Source organism: Centropristis striata, chromosome 3 (assembly GCF_030273125.1).
Source record: "Centropristis striata isolate RG_2023a ecotype Rhode Island chromosome 3, C.striata_1.0, whole genome shotgun sequence".
Lineage (NCBI taxonomy): Eukaryota > Metazoa > Chordata > Actinopteri > Perciformes > Serranidae > Centropristis > Centropristis striata.
Genome location: NC_081519.1, coordinates 43,057,446 through 43,084,195, shown reverse-complemented (window position 1 = coordinate 43,084,195; position 26,750 = coordinate 43,057,446). Strand labels below are relative to the sequence as shown.

Below are 26,750 nucleotides of genomic sequence, written 5' to 3'. Positions count from 1 at the left end.
TGTTTTTGCTCCGGGTCATACAGGATTTTCATTTGCTCATTAGTTTTGCACAGAGGGAGAAAGAGAGAGAGAGATTTTTTTGGCCATTTTCAAGGCTTTATTGACAGTGGAGAAACAGAGGAAAGGGCTCCAAATCGGATTCAAACCCGGGCCGCCCGCTCACTATGCCTCTGTGTTATGCTTTTCACTGTTTAGTCAGAATACAAAATATAAATAATAATACAGAATATAAAAGTGTAATGTAGAGCAGGTTTCAGGTTCACTGGGCACCTCTAGTTCACACCATTGCTTTGTTGCTTCTCTGTAAAGTTCCCTGTCTCTGTAATGTGTACTGTTATATTATACATGTTGATATCAGACTTGGGCAGGTCGTCATACTGTAAGCGACTTATTTTACTAGCACATATGTAAAGAAACATTATGTATCAGTTTTAATGAGAGGGATTTGAATATTTCTATTCCTTCTTTTACATCCAAATTACAGTCTGACTAATTGCCTCTGCAGTGTGATTTATCCAAAAGGCTTCGTCTCCAAAATGTTACTCGCCAAAGAAGCAGGGAACAGATGGGTTGAGAGCTATTTATTTAGACTCCATATTTCATGCTCTCAGAGGTAAACAAACCAGGCAAAGATTTGTTTAAAGCCTGCAGCAGCTTCCAAACAGGAGAATGTAAACACATTTAGAAGTGCAGAGCCGGCCCAAGCCTCAATCGGGCCCTAAGCAGAATTTGATTTTTGGGGCCCTCTATTTCTGCCAATAATATTGATTGATTTGTCAGCCTGATGTGTCTTTACACATTTATGGGGGTGGCCCAGTTAATAACATAAATAATACCAATGCAATAATAATACAAATAATACCAATGGATGAGTGAATGATGTCCAGGGTGTCACATAATATGGTTTTTAATCTCAAAATGTAGCTCATTCAACTAGAAGAGCGAGCTAGGGTTGATTTACACAACGTTCCAAATGGTAAAACATTATATTAAAAAACTATTTTATAGTTCCCTCTCTCCCTCCCTACCTCCCACCCACCCATCCTTACCTTACCTTCCCTTACCTTACCTTACCATACCTATCTACCTCCCTCCCTACCTACCAAGGTTATTATAGTTAACGAGTTTTTAAAAAAACGATAACTAACTGAAACTGTATTTTGTGGTTACAAAACTAACTAAAACTAACTAAAATTATAGTGAAAATGTCCTTAGTTTTCGTTTTTGTCAACTTTTTTTCATTCATAATTCAGTGATTCTATTTGAACATGCAACACATGGTGAATATGTTTACTGAGACTGGGATGTTTACACTAGAACCAAAATACAAAACACCCAGAACTGTAAGAGTTAATAACCTTATTGGTGCTGAGATGATAAACCAAAGGAAATAAAGGCAAAATTTATTATGACCTCTTTGAATCTGGCACCCAACACATAGCCCATTACAAAAAAACTAAAACTAATAAAAACTAAACTAAAATTAAGCATTTTCAAAAACTAAAAACTAAACTAAAACTAGCAAACTCACTCTAAAAACTAACTAAAACTAACTGAATTTGAAAACAAAAATACACAACGAAATTAAACTAAAACTAATGAAAAATACAAAACTATTATAACCTTGGTACCTACCTACCTCCTTCCCTCCCTAACCTAACCTAACCTAAATCATTACTCAAACATGCAAAAAAAATAAATAAAAAATATTGTTTTGGATAGCCCTTGGGTGCCCCCTAGTGGCCACGGGGCCCTAAGCAGTCCCTTAGTTCTCTTCTGCCTTGGGCCGGCTCTTTGTTTTGATCAGTGTGGGGCTCAGGTCTGGTTGCTAAGCGCCACTGTGTTGTGTCTCAGTCCATATGTGTGTTTAACAAAGCCATCATCTCTCTCCCATTCTTGTCTACCCCTCACCCACCCTGTCCACTCTGACAGTACATGTCGCGGGGCGGCGCATGTGGGCGCGGAGCTTGGCGCCTCACCTCCTTGCCTCTCTTACAGGAGAGACTCGTGGCTCCTCCGTTTCTCCCCGAGCTCAAACGAGCGGGAGGTCGGAGGTCGTTCGACTATGAAGCCGCTGCGGCTGCAGCCGCTGCCAAGGTTTTAGCCGGGAAATCGGCGCCGTCGTGCCACACGGCCACCACCACCAGCACCGCCCCGGTGGTGGCGCCGCCCTCTCATCGCACGGGAGCCATGTTGATTAACGGCTGGCAAGAAACAGCCATAGATCTGACTAAGTCAGCGGGGGAGATAAGCACCACCACCAGTGGAGGAGGAGACGCCGCGGCAGCAGGAGTCAGCAGTCACAAGCTGCCGCCGCCGCCCATCACCGCGCCGCTGTCGGGCGCCGTGGGCATCGACATGGCCGGGATACTGCAGGCAGGGCTCATCCATCCTGTAACGGGGCAGATAGTTAACGGGAGCCTGAGGGGAGATGACTCACTGAGGAGGAGGAGAGGCAGGAGGAGAAACGTTGAAGCTCTGTACTCTGAGTTCACCAAAGGCAGAGGACTGCACCTCCCAGAGAGCCAGGTGAGAGGGAGGTGGGAGGAGGGAGGAGTCAGGGGAGGGTCTCAATGTGTCTGTGAGAGGTAGAAGCTGCAGCTCGGGGGGGAAAAAAAAGTTAAATAAAAAAAGATCCGAGAGGGAAACCCTTCTCCCGACGCGTTAAAAAGACACTTTTTGCATGTGTGTGTGTGTGTGTTGGTGTGTGTTTTGCAGCTGCAGGGTCGAGTGGAGGTGATCAGCCACTCCTCCGTCTCCTCCTCCACCTCCTCGCCGTCCCCCTCCCCTTCGGAGCGACCCGCCGGCCCCCCCACGCCGTCCTCCTCGTCCACGCCCACCCCCACCCAGACGCCTCCTCAGCCGGAGATCGTGGCCATCGACCGCGAGGCGGCCAGCAAAGGTCTGATCGAGTGGCTGAGACAGAACCCGAGTTACAGCATGGACATCCCCACCTTCCACGTGAGTCTGACCACTGCAAACTACAGCAACTGACAAAAAATAAGAAGAGAATTAAGCAAATACATGCTCGAAACAAGTCAAATTATCAATTCAAAACAATGATGTCTTGAAATAATGAGCCCAAATATAGTTCTTTTGAGCAATTGTGGCTTGAATAAGACACAAAATGACCAAACAAGACACAAAATTACAAAAATAGACATAAAATGACAAAAAAGACTCAGAATGGCCAAAAAAATATACAGAATTTCCACAAAAGACACAAAATTACTTAAAAAAAAGACACAAAATTACAAAAAAAGACTCAGAATGACCAAAAAAATACACAGAATTTCCAAAAAAGACACAACATTATTTTAAAAAGACACAAAATTATTCCAAAAAGACACAAAATGACCATCCCCACCTTCGCTCACATGAGTCTGAGCACTGCAAACTACCAAAACTGACAAAAAATAAGAAATAAATAATCAAATCAATTTTATTTATATAGCCCAAAATCACAAATCACAGATTTGCCTCAAAGGGCTTCAACAACTAGAATTAAGCAAATACATGCTCAAAACAAGTCAGATTATCAATTCAAAACAATGATGTCTTGAAATAATGAGCCCAAATATAGTTATTTTGAGCAGTTGTGGCTTGAATAGCTCAACTGTAACATTAATATAATCATCATGTCCCTCCTCCTAGGACCTTGTTCCTCGGGAACATTAGTGCCCCCTGCTGGTGGGAGGAGTCATTTCATCTTTATTTACAGTTTATTTCTAGTGAATTAAATTAGGTTCCAAACTCACTAAACAAATCAGAATATTACACATTTTGAATTGCTACACTGCAAAAAGGTGTTTAGTCTAAAAACCAGATAAAAACAGTAAATCTGAGGGAAATGATCTTGCTGCATGGACAGATAATTTACCTTGACAAGATTTATTAAATTAAGATTATTAAATCTAGAAATAAGCATGTTGAACACTTAAAATAAGAAATTAACTCTTAAAACAAGATAGATGATCTAACACTTCTAAATCTAAAGGTTTTTTTTATCTTGGTAAGAACCAAATAATCATCAGGTCACTCTGCTCGGGCCAGTTCAGCACTGCTGGCAGCTTTAATTTGTCTCTTTTGTACATTTTTTTGTCTTTTTTGTTCATTTTGTGACCAAAAGAAGATGTAAAAAGACACAAAATTACCAAAAAAAGACACAAAAAGACAAAAAAAGACAAAATGACTAGAAAAAAAGACACAAAATGACAAAAAAGACAACAACAGACACATAATTGTCCCTTGACAAGATTTCTTAAATTAAGATCATTAAATCTAGAAATAAGCATGTTGAACACTTAAAATAAGAAATTAATTCTTAAAACAAGATAAATTATTTTAACACTAACACTTATAACACTTTTATCTTGTTAAGAACCAAATAATCATCAGGTCACTCTGCTCGGGCCAGTTCATCACTGCTGGCAGCTTTAATTTATCTGGTTTTAAGAGTTAATTTCTTATTTTAAGCGTTCAACATGCTTATTTCTAGATTTAATAATCTTAATTTAATAAATCTTGTCAAGTTAAATTATCTGTCCATGCAGCAAGATCATTTCCCTCAGATTTACTGTTTGATCTGGTTTTTTCTTGACCTTTTCAGTTAACTCACTTTTCTTCCACATTCAGATGCTCATTAAAGCAGCTGGTGAGTGTATATATTACCAATGCATACACTGGGCCTCATGCAAGAACATTTTCCTATTTATATCTTAACTTTCTCTCATTTTATTATTTGGAATTTCTCTCATTTCAGGATTTTTGAACTCAATATTATTAAATTATTATTAATTTCTTATTTTAAGCGTTTAACATGCTTATTTCTAGACTGCAGCAAGATCATTTCCCTCAGATTTAGTGTTAGAGCCATTTTGTACATTGTAGAGAAGCTGATAAATAATTCAGATTTGTATTTCATAAGTTTATAGTTCTTTATTGAGGTTGTAGGAATGCCTATTGGTTCGTAGGAATTGCACTCTTATTATTGGCTGAGATGATTGTAACGTCATAATTGCTTACTTTGTTTTAATTAGGATTATGGAGACGAGGAGAGCACACTAGTTTTTGACCGTGCTCATAATTATTATTGTTTTTGGATTGCTGCAGTTTATTGTTTGTAATGCTCAAACGGAAGGTTTTCAATAAACCATAAGAAAGAAACTGTGTTATTTTTTCGGCTTAAGACACGCGTCAACTACATCCTCACGCTCCATAATTGAAGTGTGCGTTTCAAGTAAAACTAGACGGAGCCACATTAACATTTAGTGTTTTATCTTGTTTTTAGATGCACCTTTTTTGCGATGCTGTATTGAGCTGCTTTATTTGAGGACATGCATGTAATTAATTCACTCTCCTGTCCTCCTGTCCTCTGTCCTCCCAGTCTGGAGCAGGTCTGTTACATGGTTTCGTGGAGCGTCCCAAACAGAGGAGGCATCGCTGTAAAGACCCCACCAAGCTGGACATCAACTCTCTGACGGGGGAGGAGAGGGTCCCCGTGGTGCACCGAGGCACCGGACGCAGGGTAGAAAACACACACACACACACACACACACACACACACATCAGCTGCTCTGCATGATACAATAAATACTATTATTTACTTATTAAAGCATTGAGGTTTTGGGGTATTTTACCTCTATAACGTGTATTTCAAAGCATCAGCAGGAGCAATATTATACATGAATATTTTTTTTTTCACTTTCCATGCATTCAATCTTTTGTCCAACTTCAGTCCTCCTGATCATAACTATGAAATGTACATGCATTTCTTAAATCATTTTAACCCTTTAATGCCCTTTTAGAACTGTAAATCCACATGTTTTAAATGATAAAAACATTGGGACGGGGACAAAATTATTGAGTATTTAAAATGGAAATGTGCAAAAAATGTACCTAGGGATGTACAAGGGTTAAACATAATATAACATTCCAGAAAACTACAAAAAATGGATTGTCTTAATGTAAGTAATCAACTGGGAAAGTTTCATGCTAATATCTATTACAATTTTTGAACTTTGAAATGCATATCTTTTAAAATATCTAAAAAAATATTCAAACTCTGAGGCAGAAATCTCCACATCAGTTGCACTTATTAAAGTTTAATTCCTTTCCATATACTGTTTTTTTTCAACCATTTATAGCCTGATTTACAGCATATACAATATGAACATAATAATGATGTATACAACAAAATAGTTTTCTTTTATTTATGGAATGATAAAAATAAATGTCAAATATTCCTTCTGTAAATGATTTGACTCTAATATGTCAACAATGAAACAAGAATCTTAAACCTGGATTATCCAAAGTTCAGATTTCTATTCTATTATTATTAATGTAGAGTGTTTATTTGTTTTTCCCCTGCTCCTCAAGACCTAAAAATATAACATTCAGTTGAAAAAGACCACTGCATTTATGTTTTTGTGTGTGGTTTTACTATATTTCTGTAAAATTAAATTTCCGCTTTATTTGTTCCTTTGTCTTCAGGGTTATATAACTTTTTGCATATTCATGTGACATATGACAGAACTATATATTCTGGTAGCACTGGCAGTCCTGAAAAAAATGGTGTATATTACTTTATTCTGCATCAAAGGGTTGAAGAAATACATGCATTTAACAAAAAACAAAACAGGCGGAAATAAACAGGAAAAATTGGCTTAGACTCCCTAGGGTTAAATCATCTATAATGTATAGAAATCAGCATATATTTAATAAAATAATGCCTCTTTGCATGTTTAAATATTACATAATTTCATAAAACTTAATGGAAACAGTATTCTCTACCTGTTATTGTTGTAATATTGTGTTTCTCTGCCTTGCAGCTTGGTGGCGCTATGGCTCCGGCTATAAAGGAACTCTCCAGGTGGCTCGATGCAAACTCAGAGTATTATGTAGCTCCAGACTGGGCTGATGTGGTCAAACACTCTGTGAGTTTCAGATATCTAATATATATATATATATATATATATATATATATATATATATATAATACCTCCTGCTGCTTAACCCTTTGATGCACAACATGGCCTAAAGTGAGCCGAACTTTCTATATTCTATATCTTTGCAATAAATACATTTCATCATTCAGTTTTGCAGGTTTTCCTCAATTAACTTATTTTTGATCATCATACATCCTATTTTTTTGTTTTCATTTCTTACTTTTTTTAATAAAAGCGCTTTTTGTATCACTACTCTTCTAATGCACAAGCTCATTTTTGACCCATGTTGTGCATTAGAAGGTGTTTATATGTTGTGCATCAAAGGGTTCAAAAAGTGAATTTGATTTTTTTTGGTAATTTAATATGGTTGTATAATAAGGCCATGTAGAATAAGGCATTAATAACTACTTAATCATGACTAATTAAGAGCCAATATTTTACTTATTTGCATGCTAATAAGTAACTAATAAATGTTGAATATGTGTTCCCTAATATAAAGTGTTACCAATTTTTTTAACTTTTTTATTTTTTTTATTTTCTTCTGCCTTTTTTTTTTAACTATTATTGTTATAATAATAATAATGTTGCTTTGTATTTCCTCAAACTCTTCCTCTGCTGCTCCTGCAGGGTTTCCTCCCTGAGGGGAAGTTCTCCCGGATCCTGACGGAACCCGTCAACAGAGACCCGGGTTCTCGGCGCCGTGGCCGGCGACCTCGCAGCGAGATGCCGAAGCCGCTCCTGTCCGTCTCCGACTCGGCGTCGTCGGGCCTCGGCCCGCCACTCTTCATGAACGGGGGATTAATCGGCAGCATGGACTCCATGGTGGCCATGCAGAACCTCCGCGGCGGCATTCCCGGTATTCCCATTTCCGGGATCATGGCGGCCGGGTTCCCCCACGGTTTCTCCGCGGCCGTGCAGGCAGGCGGCGCCGGAGCGTCGGCTGAAGACGCCAAAAACGGGCTGAGCATGTTACCCATGATGCTGCACGGCATCCCGCACCCCCACGGGGCGGGGCTCCCCCAGCACGCCTTGTTCAGCGTCAGCGCCATGATGGCGCACACGCCGCACCCGAGCTCCTCCGCCTCCTCCTCGCTGTCGGCCGCCAAGGTAACCACGACGACCGCGCCGTCGACGTCCGAAGCCAGCCCGTCGTCCACCACGCCGGCCGACAGAGAGGCCGGCGCCGGAGGAGGCGACAGCGAGAGGAGCAGAGAGGAGAAAGGAGCGGCGGACGCCAACAAGAGACCCGGCATGGCGGAGGCGGCGACGGCGGCGGCCATCATCACCTCCACCAGTAGGGCCCACCTCGGAGCTGCGCACCTGGGAGCCGGCACCGGCAGCCACCTGACCTTTAACCCCTTCCTGGTCCCGGGCATGTCCCACGGCCTGCTGTACCCCCACATGTTCCTGCCCCACGGCGGCATCATGGCGCTGCCCGCCATGCCGCCCGGCGCCGTGGACGGCTCCCCGGGGAGCCCCAAGAGGAGGAGGAAGAGGGGGCGGGACGAGGGGGGGGAGAGGGAGGAGGAGAAGGCGGCCATGTTGAAGGCGGAGGAGGAGGAGAGAGAAAGTACAGTTACGGCGGCTAACGTTAGCTCCCACCCCGCCGCCTCCTCCTCGCCGGCCCCGGCCCCCTCTACCTCGGCGCCCGACCCCGGCCCGGCGCCCGACCCCGGCCCTGCAGAACCCCAGGAACCAGACTCCCATAACGCTCCTCCTGAAGGAGCAGCGACAGAGGAGAAGGAGGAAAGACTGGAGGACACAGGAGGAGACGCAGCAGCAGAGGAAGAGGAGGAGGAGGAGCAGCAGAGACAGGCGGAGGGAGAGGAGGAGGCGTAGAGACTCCTGCCGTCTCCTCCTTCTTTCTCCTCCTCTCTCGACTGAGCAACAGTGTAAAGTTTGTGCCGTGTCTGTCAGTCAATGTCCATGTAAAGACTTTTATTATGATGATGATGATGATGATGATGACTAATAATAACGATGATTATATTCGACTTGGTTATGTTTATAGACCAAGACCCCACCCACCCTCTCCACTCCCTCCTTGTATACAAAAAAAAAAAAACAGTGTAAGAATTGATCTTCTGTGTATTCTTCCCCTTCATTCTGCATCGAGACTGACACACACACACACACACACACACACATATAAACACACACACACACCGCAGGCAGGATGTGCTAACCAAGGAGCAGCTTTGGCAGTAATGATCCGGTTATCAGCTCAGAGTGATCCGGGACGGTGTGTCGCAAAGTTCTGGGTTTGGTGTGTTTTTGCACAGACACGAGGAGGACAGTGACAACGTTTCTTGCCACAGTTTTTGGGAATTCAGAGAAGCTCAAGCAGACGAGCTCTTGTGTTTGTTTATGTTCAAGGTCCAAAGCCGAGCCTGAGTACTGTCTTGTTGTTTTAACACTCCACTAGATTGAGTGTTTTCTTTTCTTTTTTCTTTTATTTGGGATTATCTCTGTGCAATGTTCTAAAAAAAACCTGAGATTAACCTGAAAGTGTGTCTTGGTAACACAGAACCAGCATTTCCCAGATACACATAAACACTAAAACACTTTCTTCTATAGATGATATTAAGGTAAAACACATCAACATAAACCTGATATGCAAGAGTTACTCCACCAACTAAACAGACAGCGGCCACAATCCATTTACAATTCAAGAAAGCTGCCAAACCAGAATAAAATGTTTGTTCGTTTTTTTACAAAAAAAAGAGAAAATTGTGAGTGTAAGAGCGACTAGAAGATGAAAAAGTAAATCTTGATTATAAAAAAACATTGTCTGCAGCCCCCCGTGTTTTAGAAACTGTAATTCATATTTTTCTTTTCACTATAACTTTGCAATGCCATTGCTGCTATAACTTCTTTTTTTTTTTTAAAAAGAGTTGAAATGTTCTTGACTCTTCACACTAGAATCCGGATTCCAGAGTACAACAAGAAGAACTCTTTTGCTTTTATTGATAAAAGCAGAGAACAATCATGAGATTAATTACCTTTTAGATCATGCAAAGATTGTTTTTTCTTTTTTAAACTCAGACACAAAGTCACTTTGAGAGATTGCCCCTCCAGTTTTTAGGCCAAATGAGAGGAAATGGAAGTTTGACCAGCAGGGGGCGCTAGGTAGGAGGCAGATTTGATTGTATCCAGTCCTGCAAACAGAAGGAGAGGAGGGGGAGGTATTTAGCCCTGGGGTTGTTTTTTTATCTGGGTCCCAAATGGAATTAACTGAACAACAAATCAGTGAAACAGTGGCTCATCAGGAAATAGCTGCGAACCGGTTTTAATCATGGCCTGTAGCATCACGCTCCCCATTCTGTTTATGGTCACGTGTTCACAGAGACGTTATCTGTTCCTCGTCTACGGGATGAAATATGTGCCACCAGAAACTGAATTTGAATCATTTATATTTGAAGTTCAATTGCTTAACTTGAATAATTGCATTAAAAAAAACAGAATTTTAATCACATCATTTGAATTTGTATTGTTCAATTTGAATCATTGCATTGAAAAACTGAATCTGAATCCTTTTTCGGCCAATCCGCGGTCAAGCCAGTCTAAGTTCTTCCTCCGTTCCGTGGCGCTATGGCAACCGGGTAGCAACAAATGTTACGAAAGAAAACGGAGGTGCTGATTGGCCGAAGAGGCGATATGGCAACCGGGTAGCAACCAATGTTACAAAAGAAAACGGAGATGCTGATTGGCCGAAGAGGCGCTGTTCGTCGCAGAAAATTTAAATTAAACTTTGCAAACTGAATTTGAATTGTGGTCGACCGATACAAGATTTTTAAGGCCGATGCAGATTATTTTGACATCAGTCTAAACCGATCCCCGATATGTGCTGCCGATTTTTTTGGGCCGATTCTTGAAGCCGAAAAAAAAGAAACATTTATTAACAAAGCAAACAAATCTTTAACAGTTGGATAGCAAACAATGTGAGAACTCTAGTTGTGAGAACTGAATGTTCAGTTCCAAACTAATAAATTAAATTTCAAATTACAATTCAGATTCAGTTTTTTTAAATGCAATGATTGAAATTGACCAATACTAATTCAAATGGTGTGATTCAAATTCCGTTTTGTTAATGCAATTATTCAAGTTAAGCAATTCAAACCTATAAATAATTAAAATTCAGTTTCTGGTGGCACATATTTCAGGCCGTAGTTGTCGCCCATCTGTCCAGTGAAAGGGAATCGTCTGTTTCTACAGATAAAACAGGAAGAGGAGGGATACAAAGCGGTGCCTCGTCGTTGCTCTTTGTCTCGTTTCTTTCCCTCAGATTAGTTTTAATAGCAGTTCATACTAAGAGTTTCTAAATATGTAAATCTATCGCTGTATATTGCTGTTTTTCTTTAAGTGCACCAATTTTCTTTTTTGCCTTTTTGTTTGTTTCTCCATTGGGAAAAAAAAATACTTGACAGAAGCGAGGGGGTGTCTTTGGTATCAAACAGACTGTACTGTACATTAAATGGATGCAAGTCGCTGGTTTTATTCAGTCTTTTCAGAACAGGGTCTGTATTTTGGGGTTGTATGTCAAATGTTTCCGAATATGATGTTGGACTTCACTTTTGTTTTGTTTTCATACATGAAAACATAATTTTTGCACAATGTCTTTTTGTGAATGTTTAACCTGTTTCTGTACTGTCTCGTATTTCCTTTAATGTGTGTGTGAGAGTGTGTGTGTGTGTGTGTGTGTGTGTGTGTGACGATGGGAGCGAGTGTGTCTGTGTGCATGCATGCGCACACGTTTTGTCGTGGAGTTGTGTTTCTACCTGTCTCGTCCTTACAGGTCACATTTCTTGTTGGGAAAGAAAAAAAAAACATAGTTGTTGCCTTGTCACAAATTTGTGGCTACATATAATTTATTATACTTTTTTCTTTTGCTTTGCCAAACTTTCACCAAATATGACATTCTCTCTTTTTCTTTTCTCGCTTAGTTTCATTATGTATTATTCAAAGTAAAATGCCTTATTTAGCTAGTATTTTTTTGTATAGATGTTCCGTTACATCTGCATATAGGGACATGTTACCGTGTTTGTGTTCAGTTTGTCCTTTTGCTTGTTTGCGTACACGGCCTTGGTGATGTGCATTATCTTCAGAAGCCAACAGTAACGCGAAGGTACCACTGTCCAAATCACTGCGTTAATTCCCCAAAAAGTCAATCAGTCATCCCTCAAAGCACAAACGGAGAGTTAACAAAAAGTTCTTACCAGTGCCTCTAAAACGACTTTAAGTAGTTTCTCTTTTTGTGAGCTTCACCTGCGTACGATGTCCACATCACGTTTCCTGGGAGAGTGAATATTAACTCTTTTGTTGGATTTCATCATTTGCAGATGATGCCATGTTGTCTGTTTTAAAGGGGAATTCTGGATGTTTTTCAACCCTGGGTCTTTCCTCAGATGTTTGTCTGGTAATTTCAATTATGACATTTTACCAGAAAACTCCAAACCTCTTTTACTTTGAGTTTACTGCATAGACTGTAAGAAAAGGAAGTGGACGAAGCCACCGTGATGTTGACCGTTGGTTTGTGGACGTTTTGAAGCCTTGAGTTTTGCATCATCTTTGTGTTTCTTGAGCCAGAAGTGACCATATTTGCATGAGAGCAAGGATCTGACTGAGAACCATCTGACAAGGGAAACTATGTACGCCTGCCTGACTCCTGGCTATGTTGTGCAAATTTTCTGCACTATTACAATTTAAGGGAAAACCAAATGCCAGTTCTGCTGCAGGAGGTGTTCACTTAGCGATCTCTGTTTGTTTACAAAAATCACTGGACACTCTGTGCACAGTTAGCGATGCCGGTTAATTCACGATCGCTATGTTTATGATCAGCGGAGACGCTGTGCATAATTAGCCATGCTGGTTTGTTTATGATCAGCTGCCTTGACCTGTCGCTGTGGCAGCAACTATCAAAGTAGCCCCACTAATCATACCCAGCTTTATCATGTTTTCTATTCTAAATGAAACATAACTTGCAAAATGAACATCATGTTGTCTTAAAGAAATCTTGAAACTTGCGATTGAGACCATATACTCATGAGGAAAATGTTTACTGAGGTAGAAAGTTTAGTGAGAAGTGAGTGATGATTTTACCCCCAAAAGGCTGGTATTTCTCGAGTTCTGGCGTAGTCAGCAGATATCTGGATATTTGGGCCAAGATTTCCTCGTCAGTTTTAACAGTCCGGTTAGCAACACGACAGTGGAGTTGGTGTTGAGAAAAGACGTCTTACACCAGATTGTTTTAGAAGTGGCCAGTTTTGCTGAATTATCTGAGCTTATAAAAAGCTCCATTGTCGTCAGCAGGTTTGCATTTCGACTGATGTTTCCCTCCTCTGTTGCTCTCTGAATGAACCGTTTACCTGCAGTCAAACCAAAGCACGCTCAGCTGTGATTGGTCGATACTTCTCGGTCTACTAACAGAAACAAAGATGCTTCCGATACCAAAATATGGTGCAGTTGCCGACAGATGCTACATTAATATGCACAATCTGTTTATTGAGATTATTTTCCGATAGACTTATATACAGTCTTGACTTCTTTTTGCCGCGGGTGGAGTCGCCCCCCGGTGGCCGTTAGAGAGAATGCAGGTTTGAGGCTGAATTTAGATGCTTCGTCCACTTCTTCTTTTATACAGTCTAAAAGTAGTTTGACACCATTTCTTTGGGATTGATTAAAAGCTTGATCAACAACATTACTTCCAGTTTTCAGTTTCTACAATCTCGAGAACAGAGTTGAGTAAAATGTCCGCAATTCCCCTTTAAAGCTCTTTAGTCCCACACCATTCTCTTACTGCACGAGGCCTTCTGTTTGGTATCTAGCATGTCTCGGATGGTAATGCACACACAGTATGTATCCAACTCAAGTATTTGATTGTTCTAGTGTTTGTTTTTTGATTCCTGAAGGGGGAAAAAGCATTGGTGAATCAGAAACGTAGCACAGCTAAAGTATCTGAAACAAAAAAACCAACCAAACGTGTGATTCCTCAGCCCATGTGTGCACATCATTTCCTGTTTCTGGCTTGTTCTTGTGTAAAAACTTGAATCAAACTGGTGGTGCAGTGTGTGACGACAGCTGGAGGCCACGGCTCTGTGTTGTTACGTCACAACATGCCTTCTTTAACAGTGTTCTTTTCTTTTCATTGGTTAACTTAAATGTTCTTCAGAACGAACGGTCACCTCAACATGTTGTAAACGTTTATCTCTTTATCATAAATGATGTATTTATTGTATAGTTCTTGTCTTCACATCGTTGTCTCATGACTGATTCACGGCTGGTTTTGTTACTCTTCAACGTCTCCTGAGAGACAAAAAGCATTTTGGTTCACATGGAAGTTTAACTTTCTGCTTTTCCTCTGTCGCCCTGGTAACCTGCTCATCTGCTTCTTAACTGTAGCTGCACGTTATAAAAAAGTCCCCGAAGTTCCTCCAGTTTACTTTCTCGACACAGTTAGTGGAGGTTTATGTGCCATACTGTAATAATCCAATCTAAAGTCACTGAAGCAGCATCTAGTATCCTTTTTTTTACTCCATTTTAGGAGAAAATGACTGAAAATTTCCCGTTTCTGCAGCAGGCATGGAAGTTAATCTTCCATGCTGGAGAAACAAGAAATAAGGCGGAGATTTACACAATTTAAACTCCTTTTTTAAACTTAAAATCTCTTTCTCTCCTTTTATTTTCAATGTATATTAAAAAAAAGAAATCCTGGATTGTTAAAAGCTGCATAATCATCAATTAGATTTTAAATATTTAAAGCCACGAGAACACGCAGAGAGGACAGCTGCTGGATTTTGTGGCCTGTTATGTTTTTTAATTTCCCTCAAATTTCAAACGATAATGCCTGAGAAATGTTTATCACCATCGTAGTTAAAGACATCGTGTAAACAAACCATCACACGTTGTTCTTGTGTTTGATTTCACACTGTTACTGAACATGAACTGGTTCTGGTTGAAGACTTGACCTTCGTTTTTCAGTTTTTAAAGTGCAAAAATCACGAGATCTAAAAGAGAGAAAAGGGGAACGTAGCTGCAGAGAAAATCCAAACACACTCCGAGAAAGATCAACAGACGTAAATGCTTAAACTCTCATGTTTCATTCAAAAGAAAAGAAAGTAGACCTAGTTTGCCTTGTGGGAAATAAAGAAAAATCCTTCATGTCAGGACATTAATTATTAATAAATTAATTACAGGCTGGTTTCACAGACACTGAAATAGTTTCTCAGCTCAAGAGGTGAAAATATATTAATTATAGCTCCTGGAATTATTGTTTAAACTTTACTGAAACTTTTGCGTTTGTTTAATTCCTGTGCACAAAACTTTAGGTTATTTACATAACCCCGGTTCTCTGAGTAATATGAGTGAGATGTCGAACAAAATATTATGAAAGAGAAACTTAAATGTTTGCTTTTCTGCAAAGTGACAGTTTGTCTAAGGGACTGTCTGAGTAAATGAACAATAATTAGCTTTTTTTTTTTATTGTATCCACTTGTTTTCAAGAGGAATGATGAAGAGAAAACTAACATTTAAATCCTCAACACATTCAGAAAAAAGATGTTTGACTCACTGTTAAAAGAGAACAAGAGATGAGAGAGTGAAAGAGGATAAATAAGAAGTTCTACACCTCCTAATTCATGTCTGTGAAAGCAGCCAGCTTAATAACACAAAGACAAGAGAAGTGAAATAAATAAATAAATAAATAAAGCTCCTGTTAGTGGCATCACTGAACCAAGTGCACCAGCTGGCTGCTCCTGGAGTCAGAAACCTTATTACGTCATTACTCCGTAAGTTCTATGGTGGGGTTTTTATCTTTTCCTTTCTTTTATTTTCTTATTTGTAACTATAGCTCTCTGTATTCCCATGTGGACCAATCTCATGAGTCAAAACATGGTATGTGTGATCTTTTATTGTGCAATAAAAGATGACTTTCAACTTTCTCTTGTCCTTGGTGAGTAATTCATTAACTATGTCCAATTTCAAACAAATATAATATATTTTTTTGCTGCTGTAATTTGCCCAATTTTGTGTCATATTTCAGGTTTGTTGCCTGGTGACCTGATCGCTCACTGCTCTGTTTTCTGCACAATTGCATGCTGGGAAAGTCTGCAGCAGCCTGTTACACTGAGAAGGAATAAACAGGTAGAAAACAAGATGGAATGAAAACTGTCCGACTTGTTTCATGACTCAGAATGAAGGAAAATGCAGCATTAAACACACAAGTCTTTCTTGTGTAGCTTTTGAACCAATGCAACCAAAAAACACTTGTGCAAAATGTGTTTAAACTATTAAAAGTAGAAGTATTTGTGATGCTGAATGGCCCATTTCAGAATAATATACAGTCATGGAAAACATTATTAGACCGTGTTTTCTTCAATTTTTTGTTCATTTTAATGTCTGGTACAACTAAAGGTACATTTGTTCGGACAAATATAATGATAACGACAAAAATGGCAGATAAGAGCTTAATTTAAGAGCTGATATCTAGACATTTAACATGGTTTTCAAGATAATAACCACAATCATTATCAATAAAACCATGGAAAGTGTCCAGATATCATCTGAGAGAGGACCTAAGACTGAGCCCTGAGGAACACCTTCAACCGATTTTGTTTATTGATAATAAACAAAATCATTATCAATAAAACCATGTTAAATGTCTAGATATCAGCACCAACTCCAACGCTGCTCTGCTGGGGAACAGTTCACCTCAAATTATTTGGTCATTTTGTTGGTCATTTTGCGGTTTTTGGGGGTAATTTTGTGTCTTTTTTTGGTAATTTAGTGTCTTTTCTGAAAATGTTTACATCTATTTTTGGTCATTTTGTGTCTTTTTTAGTCATTTTTATATATTTTTTGGTCATTTTGTTTCTATTTTGATTATTTTGTGTCCTTTGTCAAATTGCATGAGAAACAGGGCGTAAAATAAAAAATTGCATATCACCATAATAGACAATTTTAATTATCATAAATCAAGGATCGTTTTACTGTAAAAATATAAAAATTTTCATGTAAAATTAATGGAGAAAATACCATATTGTTACAAGGACACAATGACCCTAAAAGATAAAGGGACTATTTCTATTCTAATATTAAATATTTATATATATATATTTTTTTTTTTTTTTGTCGGATCTCTTTTGCTCTGCAGCTCCGTTTTGTTTTTTGTCTTTTGAAGTTACAAACCAACTTTTATCTGCTAGAACAGTGTTCATTTAGAACTGGGTGGTTTTTAGTTTCAGCTAGGTTCTCTTTGTTAAACATAATTTCTTTGACATTTAAATTACCTTCTTCACCTTATAATATACTTGGGCTGGGCGATATATCGATATGAAATATATATCGATTTATTTTTTAATGTGAAATGGAATTAGACCAAATTGCATATATCGATATAGTTCAAATTTAATATTTCTTTATATATAAATACTGCCAGGCCCCTTACAAGGGTTTGTCATATTAAGTTATTTTGTAATGTTCATTATTATTGTCTCAAATATATATATATATATATATATATATATATACACACACATATTTATATATATATATATATATGTATACATATATATATGTATACATATTTATATGTATATATTTATATGTATACATATTTATTTATATGTATACATATTTATTTATATATATATATATATATTCATATATTTTTATCTTTATTTATATATGTATGTATTTATATATATTTATTTATTTATTTCAGGATTGGAAATAAAGGATTGGCCCATTTTTTGCAGCCAAACTTAGCGCCCCCTGCTGGAAATTTCCCTGCTCAGACCAGGAGGTTGCAGTTTTGGTGTCAGTATAAACATGTAAATAAAAGTGTATCATCATCTGCAGCATCAAAATATACATTTATTGAAACATATATTCATGTTATGGAATAAAATCCAATTTAGTCATACAAGTATTGATAAATATCCAACGGACAGAAGCGAGCCAACAAACAGACGGAGGAGAAAGAAGGAATCCCCAAATGTTCCTCGTCAAATACATTTAATGCAAACATCATTATTTAAAATGTGATTTAAAAGGCAAAGTGTGAAGTTAAACTTCTCTATAAACTCTTCCTGTGTGGGGATTCCTTCTTTCTTTCTCACAAATATACAACAAACTTTTGTGAAATATATGCAAATATTTGTTCTGCATTTACAGCATTTTCTATTAAAAAAACAAACAAGCGGTCCAGATAAAATGTGACTGTTTAATGAGATGAGTTTATAAAATGACTGTTTATAGTGAAGGAATCAGACATGTTGATCTTCTGAACTCCAGCTGATGATTTTCTTACTTTCTTTCTTTCTTTCTTTCTTTTTTCAGAGTTTACTTTCCAAAGACTCTCAGGAAACAGCAGGTAACACATCACCACTTTGACATTTGTTCATTCTGAATTATAACACACATTATTTTTACCACCTAATAGTTTTCTGCAGGTCACGACTCCCCGAAATGACTGAAAAACAAACACTCTTTCTCTGTGAGAGCCAGACTGAGGCCTTGAAGTTTCACTATTCAGATAAAAGCTGCTGCTGTATGGAGTTAGATTTTTGCCAAAATGTTCAAACAACACTTCAAATTCAAACAAAAAAAAATATTAATCAAAATATCAAATACAAAATTTAAACAAAAAATATGAAGTCAAAGACAAAATTCAAAACTTGCAATCAAAATAGTTGTTTAATTGCAAAATAAATCTTTTTTGTTTGTTTGCTGCTGGTTTTTAGTTTTGGAGCGACTGTGGAGAGTTTCTGGTGGTAATTTGGAGATCCAACTCATAAAAGTGTAAGTATTGGTCGTGTTTATTGTCTGTTTTGTTTGTGTTAATGCAAAAGTAAGACTCAGCTCCACACTGCAAAAAAAGAAAAGTTGGGTGAACTGAAGTTGGACAATTAAACTAAATATTTTAAGTTTTGTTTTTGAGTTTGCTCAACTCTGAATTCAGATTTTTGTCAACTCAACTGTAAGTTGTACTAACTTATAATTTTACCTTGTACTAACTTTTAATCCTTACTTCTGCTAACTTCTGCAATGTGCTGAATTGGCACGATTGTAACGCCGCTATGAAATGTCAGCTAATGTTGCGACCACAATTTTGAGTTAGCATTGATACGCTAACGGCTACTCTTGTAGCTGTAACAAGCAGCGTCGCTAGCATCAGTTAGCTGCTAGCATCAGTTAGCTGCTAGCATCAGTTAGCCGCTAGCATCTGTTAGCCGCTAGCATCAGTTAGCCGCAAGCATCAGTTAGCCGCTAGCATCAGTTAGCCGCTAGCTTTTGCTAATGACCGAATTTCACCGCTTTCCCGCATTTCCCAACAAAGAAATAAGAGTTATCAGAACTATTGTCCCTTGTTGTGAACCCCAACTTAAAGATATAAGTAACAACAACTCACCAACTTGTTTTTGGGCAGTAATTTATATTTTTATATTATTTTTACCAACTTAAATCACTGTTTTAGGCCAAAAAATACAAGTTGGCTTTTTTGCAGTGTACTTTTGACTCTCTCTCTTTTACATTTTGTATATGATATTTTTTGATTAATATAAATAAGTGTTGTTTGAACGTTTTGGCACAAATCTAACTCCATACAGCAGCAGATCATGTTTCTATGTCTCTAATCAGAGAAGCTCGGGACGTAAAACAACCAAAGTTCCAGGTAAATTAAAGGTTTATCTGTAGTTGTTGATCACTATTATTGCCATGGAGCCACTTCTATCAGTGAGTTTCTACATGTGCACATACTGGTGGCAGTAGATCTGAAATATGTGCCACCAGAAACTGAATTTGAATTATTTTTATTTGAGTTTGAATTGCTTAACTTGAATAATTGCATTAGAAAAACTGAATTTGAATCACATCATTTGAATTTGTATTGATCAATTTGAATCATTGCATTGGAAAACTGAATCTGAATTGTAATTTGAAATGTAATTTATTAGTAATTTCAGTTTTATATCCACTCCTGATATCATTAAATATGCTTCAACAGCTTTCTTGGCTTTAATTCCTCCAGATTCACCTTTTAACTTTCTTGAACATTTTTAAGAAAAACCCTTAGAAGATATTGGTGAATGGGGCCTGTTCTTCTTATTTCTCTAAGTTTATAATTTATATGAGAACGCAAAATCACTTTAAACTAATGAAATATACACAGAACTCCTCCAACAGATCCAAGTTGAGTTTGAGCCTCAGAGAAAAATCAAAATATGTGAAAATTGGTGAATTTGGCGAGTTCTTCTAAATGAATCAAGTCACTGAAGAATGATTATTTTCTTATTAATAGTTGTTGCATGAGGCCCAACGTGAAAAACAGAAACAGGACACGTTTAATCTACTAGTTGCTGGAATTTCTAGTTTGGAGAATTTGTTGGTTTCTGAACTTTTGTGAACCTGATTCAGAGTCTTCTCAGATCTTGTGAATTCAAAGAAACGTTCAGTTGACAAAGAGACGTTCACTGGTTGAATAAAACTCAGATTAACTCGACTAAATCCTTCTGATTCCAGATTTTAAAAAATGGTATTTATCCCCTAAAGGAAGAGACATTTAACTGGCTGCTGGTTGGGGAGATTTGACTCATTCACCACGACGCAAGAATTTCTTATTAGTCATAATATCGACTGAATTTGTTCATTTTTTCCAGTAAACAACCTTTTGGTGAGTGGCAGTGGGTTTTCTAAGAGAAAAACCTAAGAAGATATTGGTAAATTAGGACTTTTTTTCTTATTTTAACTTTCTTTAAGTTTAGAATTTGTAATTTTTATGAGATTTTCAAACGCAAAATCACTTTAAACCACTGAAATATACACAGAACTCCTCCAACAGATCTAAGTTGAGTTTGTACCTCAAAGAAGATTCAAAATAAGAGAAAATTGGTGATTGTGGCGAGTTGAATTCTAAATGAATCGTACAAGTTACTTCAAGTTCATATTAATAGTTGTTGCATGAGGCCCAACGTGAGAAACAGAAACAGGACACTTTTAATCTACTAGTTGCAGGAATTTCTGTTTGTAGAATTAGTTGGTTTCTTGTTTTATTTACTTGTTGTTTAATGTAAATTAACATATTTCACTGTGACTGAACTTCTGACAAGATCATATTAATAAAAGCTCATTATGACCTATTATTAACACTCATTGAAATACTTGCAAATTCCAAATTTCAACCCTAGAGAATATTGGAGGATATTACATACTGCCAGAATGTGTAAAAAAAAAAAACATATGAAAATAATATTTTGAGAAAAAAGTTTAGTAGATTAAAGTGGCAAATCTATGAGAAAAAAATGTGCAGATTTATGAGATTTAAAGTGGTGAATCTGGGAGAAAAAATTGCTTTTTTCTTGTAAATCTGCGACTTTTTTCGCGCAGATTTGCCACTTTAAATCTCTTAAATCTGCAACTTTTTTTCTAGTAGATTTGCCACTTTAATCTAGTAAATTTGCAACTTTTTTCTCGAAATATTACCTGAAGTTACCAAATATAGTTCTTTGCCCGATAATGGGTTAATGTTTGTAGGCTTATTTAGACTTCATAGGCTGTTTTATCTTCATTCTAAGGTTCAAAATAAAGTTTGCGGCTCCATTCCGACTGTTTTTCTCTTATTTTGGCTCTTCTGTTAGTAAAGGTTGCCGACCCCTGCCCTAAAGGAACAGATATTTAACTGGTTTCCATGGAGCTGCTGGTTGGGGAGATTTGACTCATTCATCACGACGCAAGAATTTCTTATTAGTCATAATATCGACTGAATTTGTTCATTTTTTCCAGTAAACAACCTTTTGGTGAGTGTCAGTGTGTTTTATTACAGATGGTACATGATCTCTCAGGTCACAGAGCTGCTGATGTTCCAGCACGTGTCGTTCGTCATGGCGAGCTGCGTTTCCATGGCGACCTCAGCGACTGTCGAGCTCGCCGCCGCCGCCGCTGTCTGTCGAGTTGCCGGCGTTGTTGTCGTTGTCGAGCAGCCGTTGTCGTTTCCTCTCCCTCTTCCTCCCCAGTCCTCCTTTTTTATTCTGTCTTCTTTCTGACGGATGAAAAAACAAAGTTAAAACGGTAAAAAAAAAACAAATAGTACAAATATTGTTGTTTCGCTCGGCAGGTTGTTAGGGTTTCGCTCGCCGCACATCTGCTGTCGGTTAAATCTGCCCCGCTGCTTTCTCTGTTTTTATCATTTATAAACAGCTTCACCTCGAAGAATAAGCAGATTTATGCTGCTGTCGCCTTCATCATCATCATCTAAACATGAACGATCCTGACTGAGGGACTCAGGATCAACGGATAGTTTCTGTTTCCTCGTCAGAATTATTATGTTGTTGAGGTTGTTTTCATTGTTTCTTCCTCCTTTCCTCTCCTCTTGTTGTGCTGTATTTCTTTTCTTTCATCTCTGTCTCCCTGTCATATTGTATGTGTGTTTTAAGTATATGTTTGGACGGGTTGATGGCTAATTTTGTTGTCCTAGTACACAAATTCTGTTATTCGCGATTAGCATACTAAGCTTTATTCACTTCTTATTTAGCATCACTATGTAATTCAGGGATGACATTCATGTTGCTTAGCGTAATGCCCAGAATCATTTGATATGAGATACTTACATGCAATATAGTATATCAGCTAATTGGGTTCATGTTAATGTACTTTTAGAGCAGCGTACTGCTTAATGTGCTATCTCACCATTAGCATGCTAAGCAGAGATTTAAGCCCTTTCTTCTGCATCAGTTTGATCCATTGAAAACAGTAAAAACAAAACTTTATTAACTGACAGCTAAGCATAATACGGACAGAAAGATAGTGTTTCTGTGTTATTTAAGGTGACACTAGCAGGAGGCATTTCGCTGCATGGATTTGTTTCGCCAAATTGCAATTCGCACCGCAATACGAATACATCATTCCTATGGACACTGCAAACTCCATAAAACAGACAGAAACACTTTTTCTCACACAAACAGAAACGTGTGCTCTCTCACTGCTCTGCACCTTCACGCCTCACATCTCAACATTACAGTTTTTCCTACATTCGGCATGATTTTTTTATTTAACTCTATGGAGTCTTGGACTATTTTTTCCATTTTTGAATCCTTTTCATGTCTTTTTGTGTCTTTTTTTGTGTCTTTTTTGGTCATTATGTGTCTTTTTTGGTCATTATGTGTCTTTTGTTGTGTCTTTTAGTTTAGTTATTTTGTGTCTGTTGTGTCTTCTTTTGGTCATTTTGTCTCTTTTTTGTCATTTTGTGTATTTTTTGGTCATTTTGTGTCTGTTGTTGTGTCTTATTTTGGTCATTTTGTCTCTTTTTTGTCATTTTGTGTCTTCTGTGTCTTTTATGGTCATTTTGTGTCTTTTTTTGACGGCATGAAGAAGTCGTGCTCCGGCACTTTCGTGGACTCCAGAGGGGTTAAAAGAAGGAAAAACTGGCAACCGGTGGCGTCAGTTCCTCTGACTCAGAGCACCAAGTGTTCATATTTCATCAAAAGATTGTGAAAAATGTGCAGAAACTGCAGAAAAGCGAAGAGCGGCTGAAGACGTTTCATGCAGCGTAATGTTGTTCAGGTGTTCAGGAGCCTTCCACTTGGATCTCACATAATAACTGTGAAGTTTTGTGTAAACTGACGCGCTGGACTCTGCAGGTTTGACCGTCTGCGCTGCAGATCTGACGAGTGTCAGAGAAATATTCTGGTGATGTATCGCAGCTATCAGACGGGAATTTTGGCCCCAAGTGAAGCGAAGAGAAAAAGCTTTTTAAGTCTCAACACAGATCTGATGTGTTCTGTGTTGTGAACACACAGATAGATCAGATTTTATGTCATTTTTAAAAGCCCGAGGACTTTAGATGTGAAGTGGGTTTGAATAAACGTTCCACAATACATCATGACATCTCGGGCTAAAAGCTGTCCATATATCTCGTATAGCTGTCTGGGGATATTAAAGCCAGAAAATGTGGTTTTGATGTTCAGCGGAGGAGAAAGGAACTTCAGTATTTTTGGCTCTGCTTTAAAAGTGGAATCATTTTCTGTAATATGCAGCACTGAGGCTGATTTAGAGTTTGGTTGGACATCAGAGAGGAGAACTAAAGGCAGAAAAAAAGGCCTGAACTGAAACTCCAGCTTGAACTTTTCTAATTAGAGTCCAAAAGGTGCTCAAAACCTTTTTGATTCGTCTCCAGAAGGGCAACGGGAATAAAATAACACTGAAACACATAAAAGGAAACATAAATCCTCTGTGAGTTGAACCAAACTCAGAAACATTATTTTATGACACGTCATAAAATTTCACTTACATTTCTAATACATAAAGTCGGATTTATTGACACGAGTGACCCAGAAGTCACATTTCAAGATGTCAAATCTAACTTTAGTTACCGTGAAGATTGAAAGCAGTCTTTGGCTTGAAATGTAAAGATTCTTGCAAGTGTTCACACAGTTGAACTCTGCAGCCTCCTGCATGGATGATGTATGATGTATGATATATGATGTATGATATATGCACGACAGAGTGGAGGAAAAAATGATGCACGGCATTTTAAATTTAATTTTACAGCTGTTTTGTGCTTGAAAAAGTCTGCAGAACCGGTTTTATTATGCAATAGTTAGGGCCACGGGGCAATCTCACCGAGCACAGTGCTGCACTACTGTTATACTGTGGATTTTTTCTTCTTCTGTAACGTAAGTCACGAAAAACTGCCCAAAATTTTGCATTGAAATGAATGGGACGGCCGAAAAAAAATGAGCGAAAAAGAACAATTATTGGAGATTTTTAAACGTCTACTTCTCCGGCACAATTTCACCTAGAGACTCCATTTAAACTTTAAACAGTAGACACAAGTCTTGTGTATCGGTGTATTAATCCACGTTTCGATATGTCATATAGTTTTTTTATCAATCCCTGTTCAATGACCATGATCATTTTTGGAGAAATTCTGAGATTATAATGGGTGTGTATTGCACGGAATGTTCCTGTCACAGTGTGTGACATCATCGCCAGAGTGTAGAGGGAGAGAAAAAACTGTCAAAAAATAAATTTGAAAACTGCGCTCCAGGCCGCAAATTCCACTCTACAGAAATAATTTATACATAGAAACGTAGGAAAATTAGTCTTCTCCCTCACAATCCTCTGGTAAAGCTGTCAGAGTTATAGTTTGGGCGTAGGACGCACAGATGATCCACCAACACCACCAACAGCCTCATTGGCTCCCATATTAAAAACGCAGGAAGATTTCGGAAAAAGGGAGATGTAACAGTTTTTTGAGGTCGCTCTAAAACAGCTATTTTTTCATTTTTCTTAAAAAAAAAAAACCATATGTAGACATTCAGGAAGAACTCAGGACGCTCAAAGTGAAGTCGGATCAATGATAGGTATTATGGTTTTGCCAAAAATGCTTTCTGTTCGAGGCCAGAAATTTCAGTCTGTCCACCTCTGCTGTCACTACAACAGGTGTCAGTTAATTCTGTTGATTGCTTTGATCTGATTGCCTTTGATCTTTGATTATTACAGATACACACACACACACGCATGTAAGCGCGGACACTCCTCACACATGCATACATATGCTTCAAACACACGTGCACACACACACACACACACACACACACACAGGTAACTTTATGCGATTTTCGCTACACACACACACACACACACACACACATTTTGAGGTTAAAGGGCATAGTTTGAAATCTCTGAAGAATATCATCATAGTGTACACACACCGGCAGTAGCCCCCGTGGTCCTTTCAGAATTTCCCCAGAGGAAATTTTCTAGTTTTAATGTTACTACAGTCGGGCTTTTCTAACATTTTTCCAACAGGAATATGCTGTTTATGAGTCATATCAAATGTTAAATACTATCATATTTGGAATAGTCACTTGATGGTTAAAAGAAGTTAAAAATGGGAACCAAACGTTGCTCTCTGATGTTAAAGCCTCGTGGTTTTCTGACCCAAACGTCCACCCTGAACACCTTTCAGACCTTTTGTCTGGTTCGTCTTCTCTTGATTCTTTTATATTGTAAACTCTGCTGAGTTTTTAGTTTCCTGCTGCTGTGGTGTCGTAACTGTCCCACTCAGAGGCTCATCTCTTGGGTTTCAGTGGGGGACATGGCTGGAGTTTCCTCCCACAGACACAACGACACAACAGACCAAACAAACATGTTGATTCAGAGCCAGATGCTCCGGATCGAATCGCGTCGTAGCTGAAAACTGAATGTGGAGGTCTGAGGCAGATTGCTCCTCACACGTTGCTCTGAATGATTTTTACTTGTTTATCTGTCGTGTCGGAGGCCAAAGTGTGTTTACGTCTGTTCTCCCCCTCAGCTATAGGACGGCTGTGGACGCTGTCATCTGCCCTTCATTAGTGAAGAGAGTCTTCTTCACCCTCCTCTTCCTTAACTCTATGGAGTCTTGCACTATTTTGTCCATTTTTGAATCCTTTTCATATGTTTTCATGTCTTTTTGTGTCTTTTTTGGACATTTTGTCTCTGTTGTTTCGTCTTTTTCTTAGTTATTTTGTGTCTTTTTTTTGTCATTTTGTCTTTTTTGGTCATTTTGTGTCTGTTTTTGGTCATTTTGTGTCTTTTTTGTAATTTTGTCTCTTTTTTTGTAATTTTGTCTCTTTTTTTGAAGTGCTCCGGCGCTTTCGTGGACTCCAGAGGGTTAAATCAATCAGCTCTTCCTCTGCGTTCCCAGCTCCGTCCCTCCTCTCCCTTTCCCTGTGCCATCCTTTCATTCCTGTAATCTGTCCTTCATTAGTGATGCTGTCACAACGGCTTTCGTTCTGGACGCTGCGCTGATGATTGTGAATGAAGACA

The 26,750-nt window shown here is 38.4% G+C and overlaps 1 protein-coding gene across 1 annotated transcript in view; it reads left to right on the top strand.

Moving 5' to 3' along the window:
• The window catches only part of chd6 (chromodomain helicase DNA binding protein 6), a 162,897-nt gene extending 147,014 nt beyond the window's left edge, over positions 1 to 15,883 (top strand). The window contains exons 41-45 of the mRNA XM_059330328.1: positions 1,933 to 2,529; positions 2,719 to 2,961; positions 5,387 to 5,527; positions 6,831 to 6,935; positions 7,575 to 15,883. Coding sequence (XP_059186311.1) covers positions 1,933 to 2,529; positions 2,719 to 2,961; positions 5,387 to 5,527; positions 6,831 to 6,935; positions 7,575 to 8,786 — 2,298 coding nt within the window. The 3' untranslated portion in view covers positions 8,787 to 15,883. The remainder of the gene's footprint in view (positions 1 to 1,932; positions 2,530 to 2,718; positions 2,962 to 5,386; positions 5,528 to 6,830; positions 6,936 to 7,574) is intronic.
• Positions 15,884 to 26,750: the final 10,867 nt, after the last annotated feature.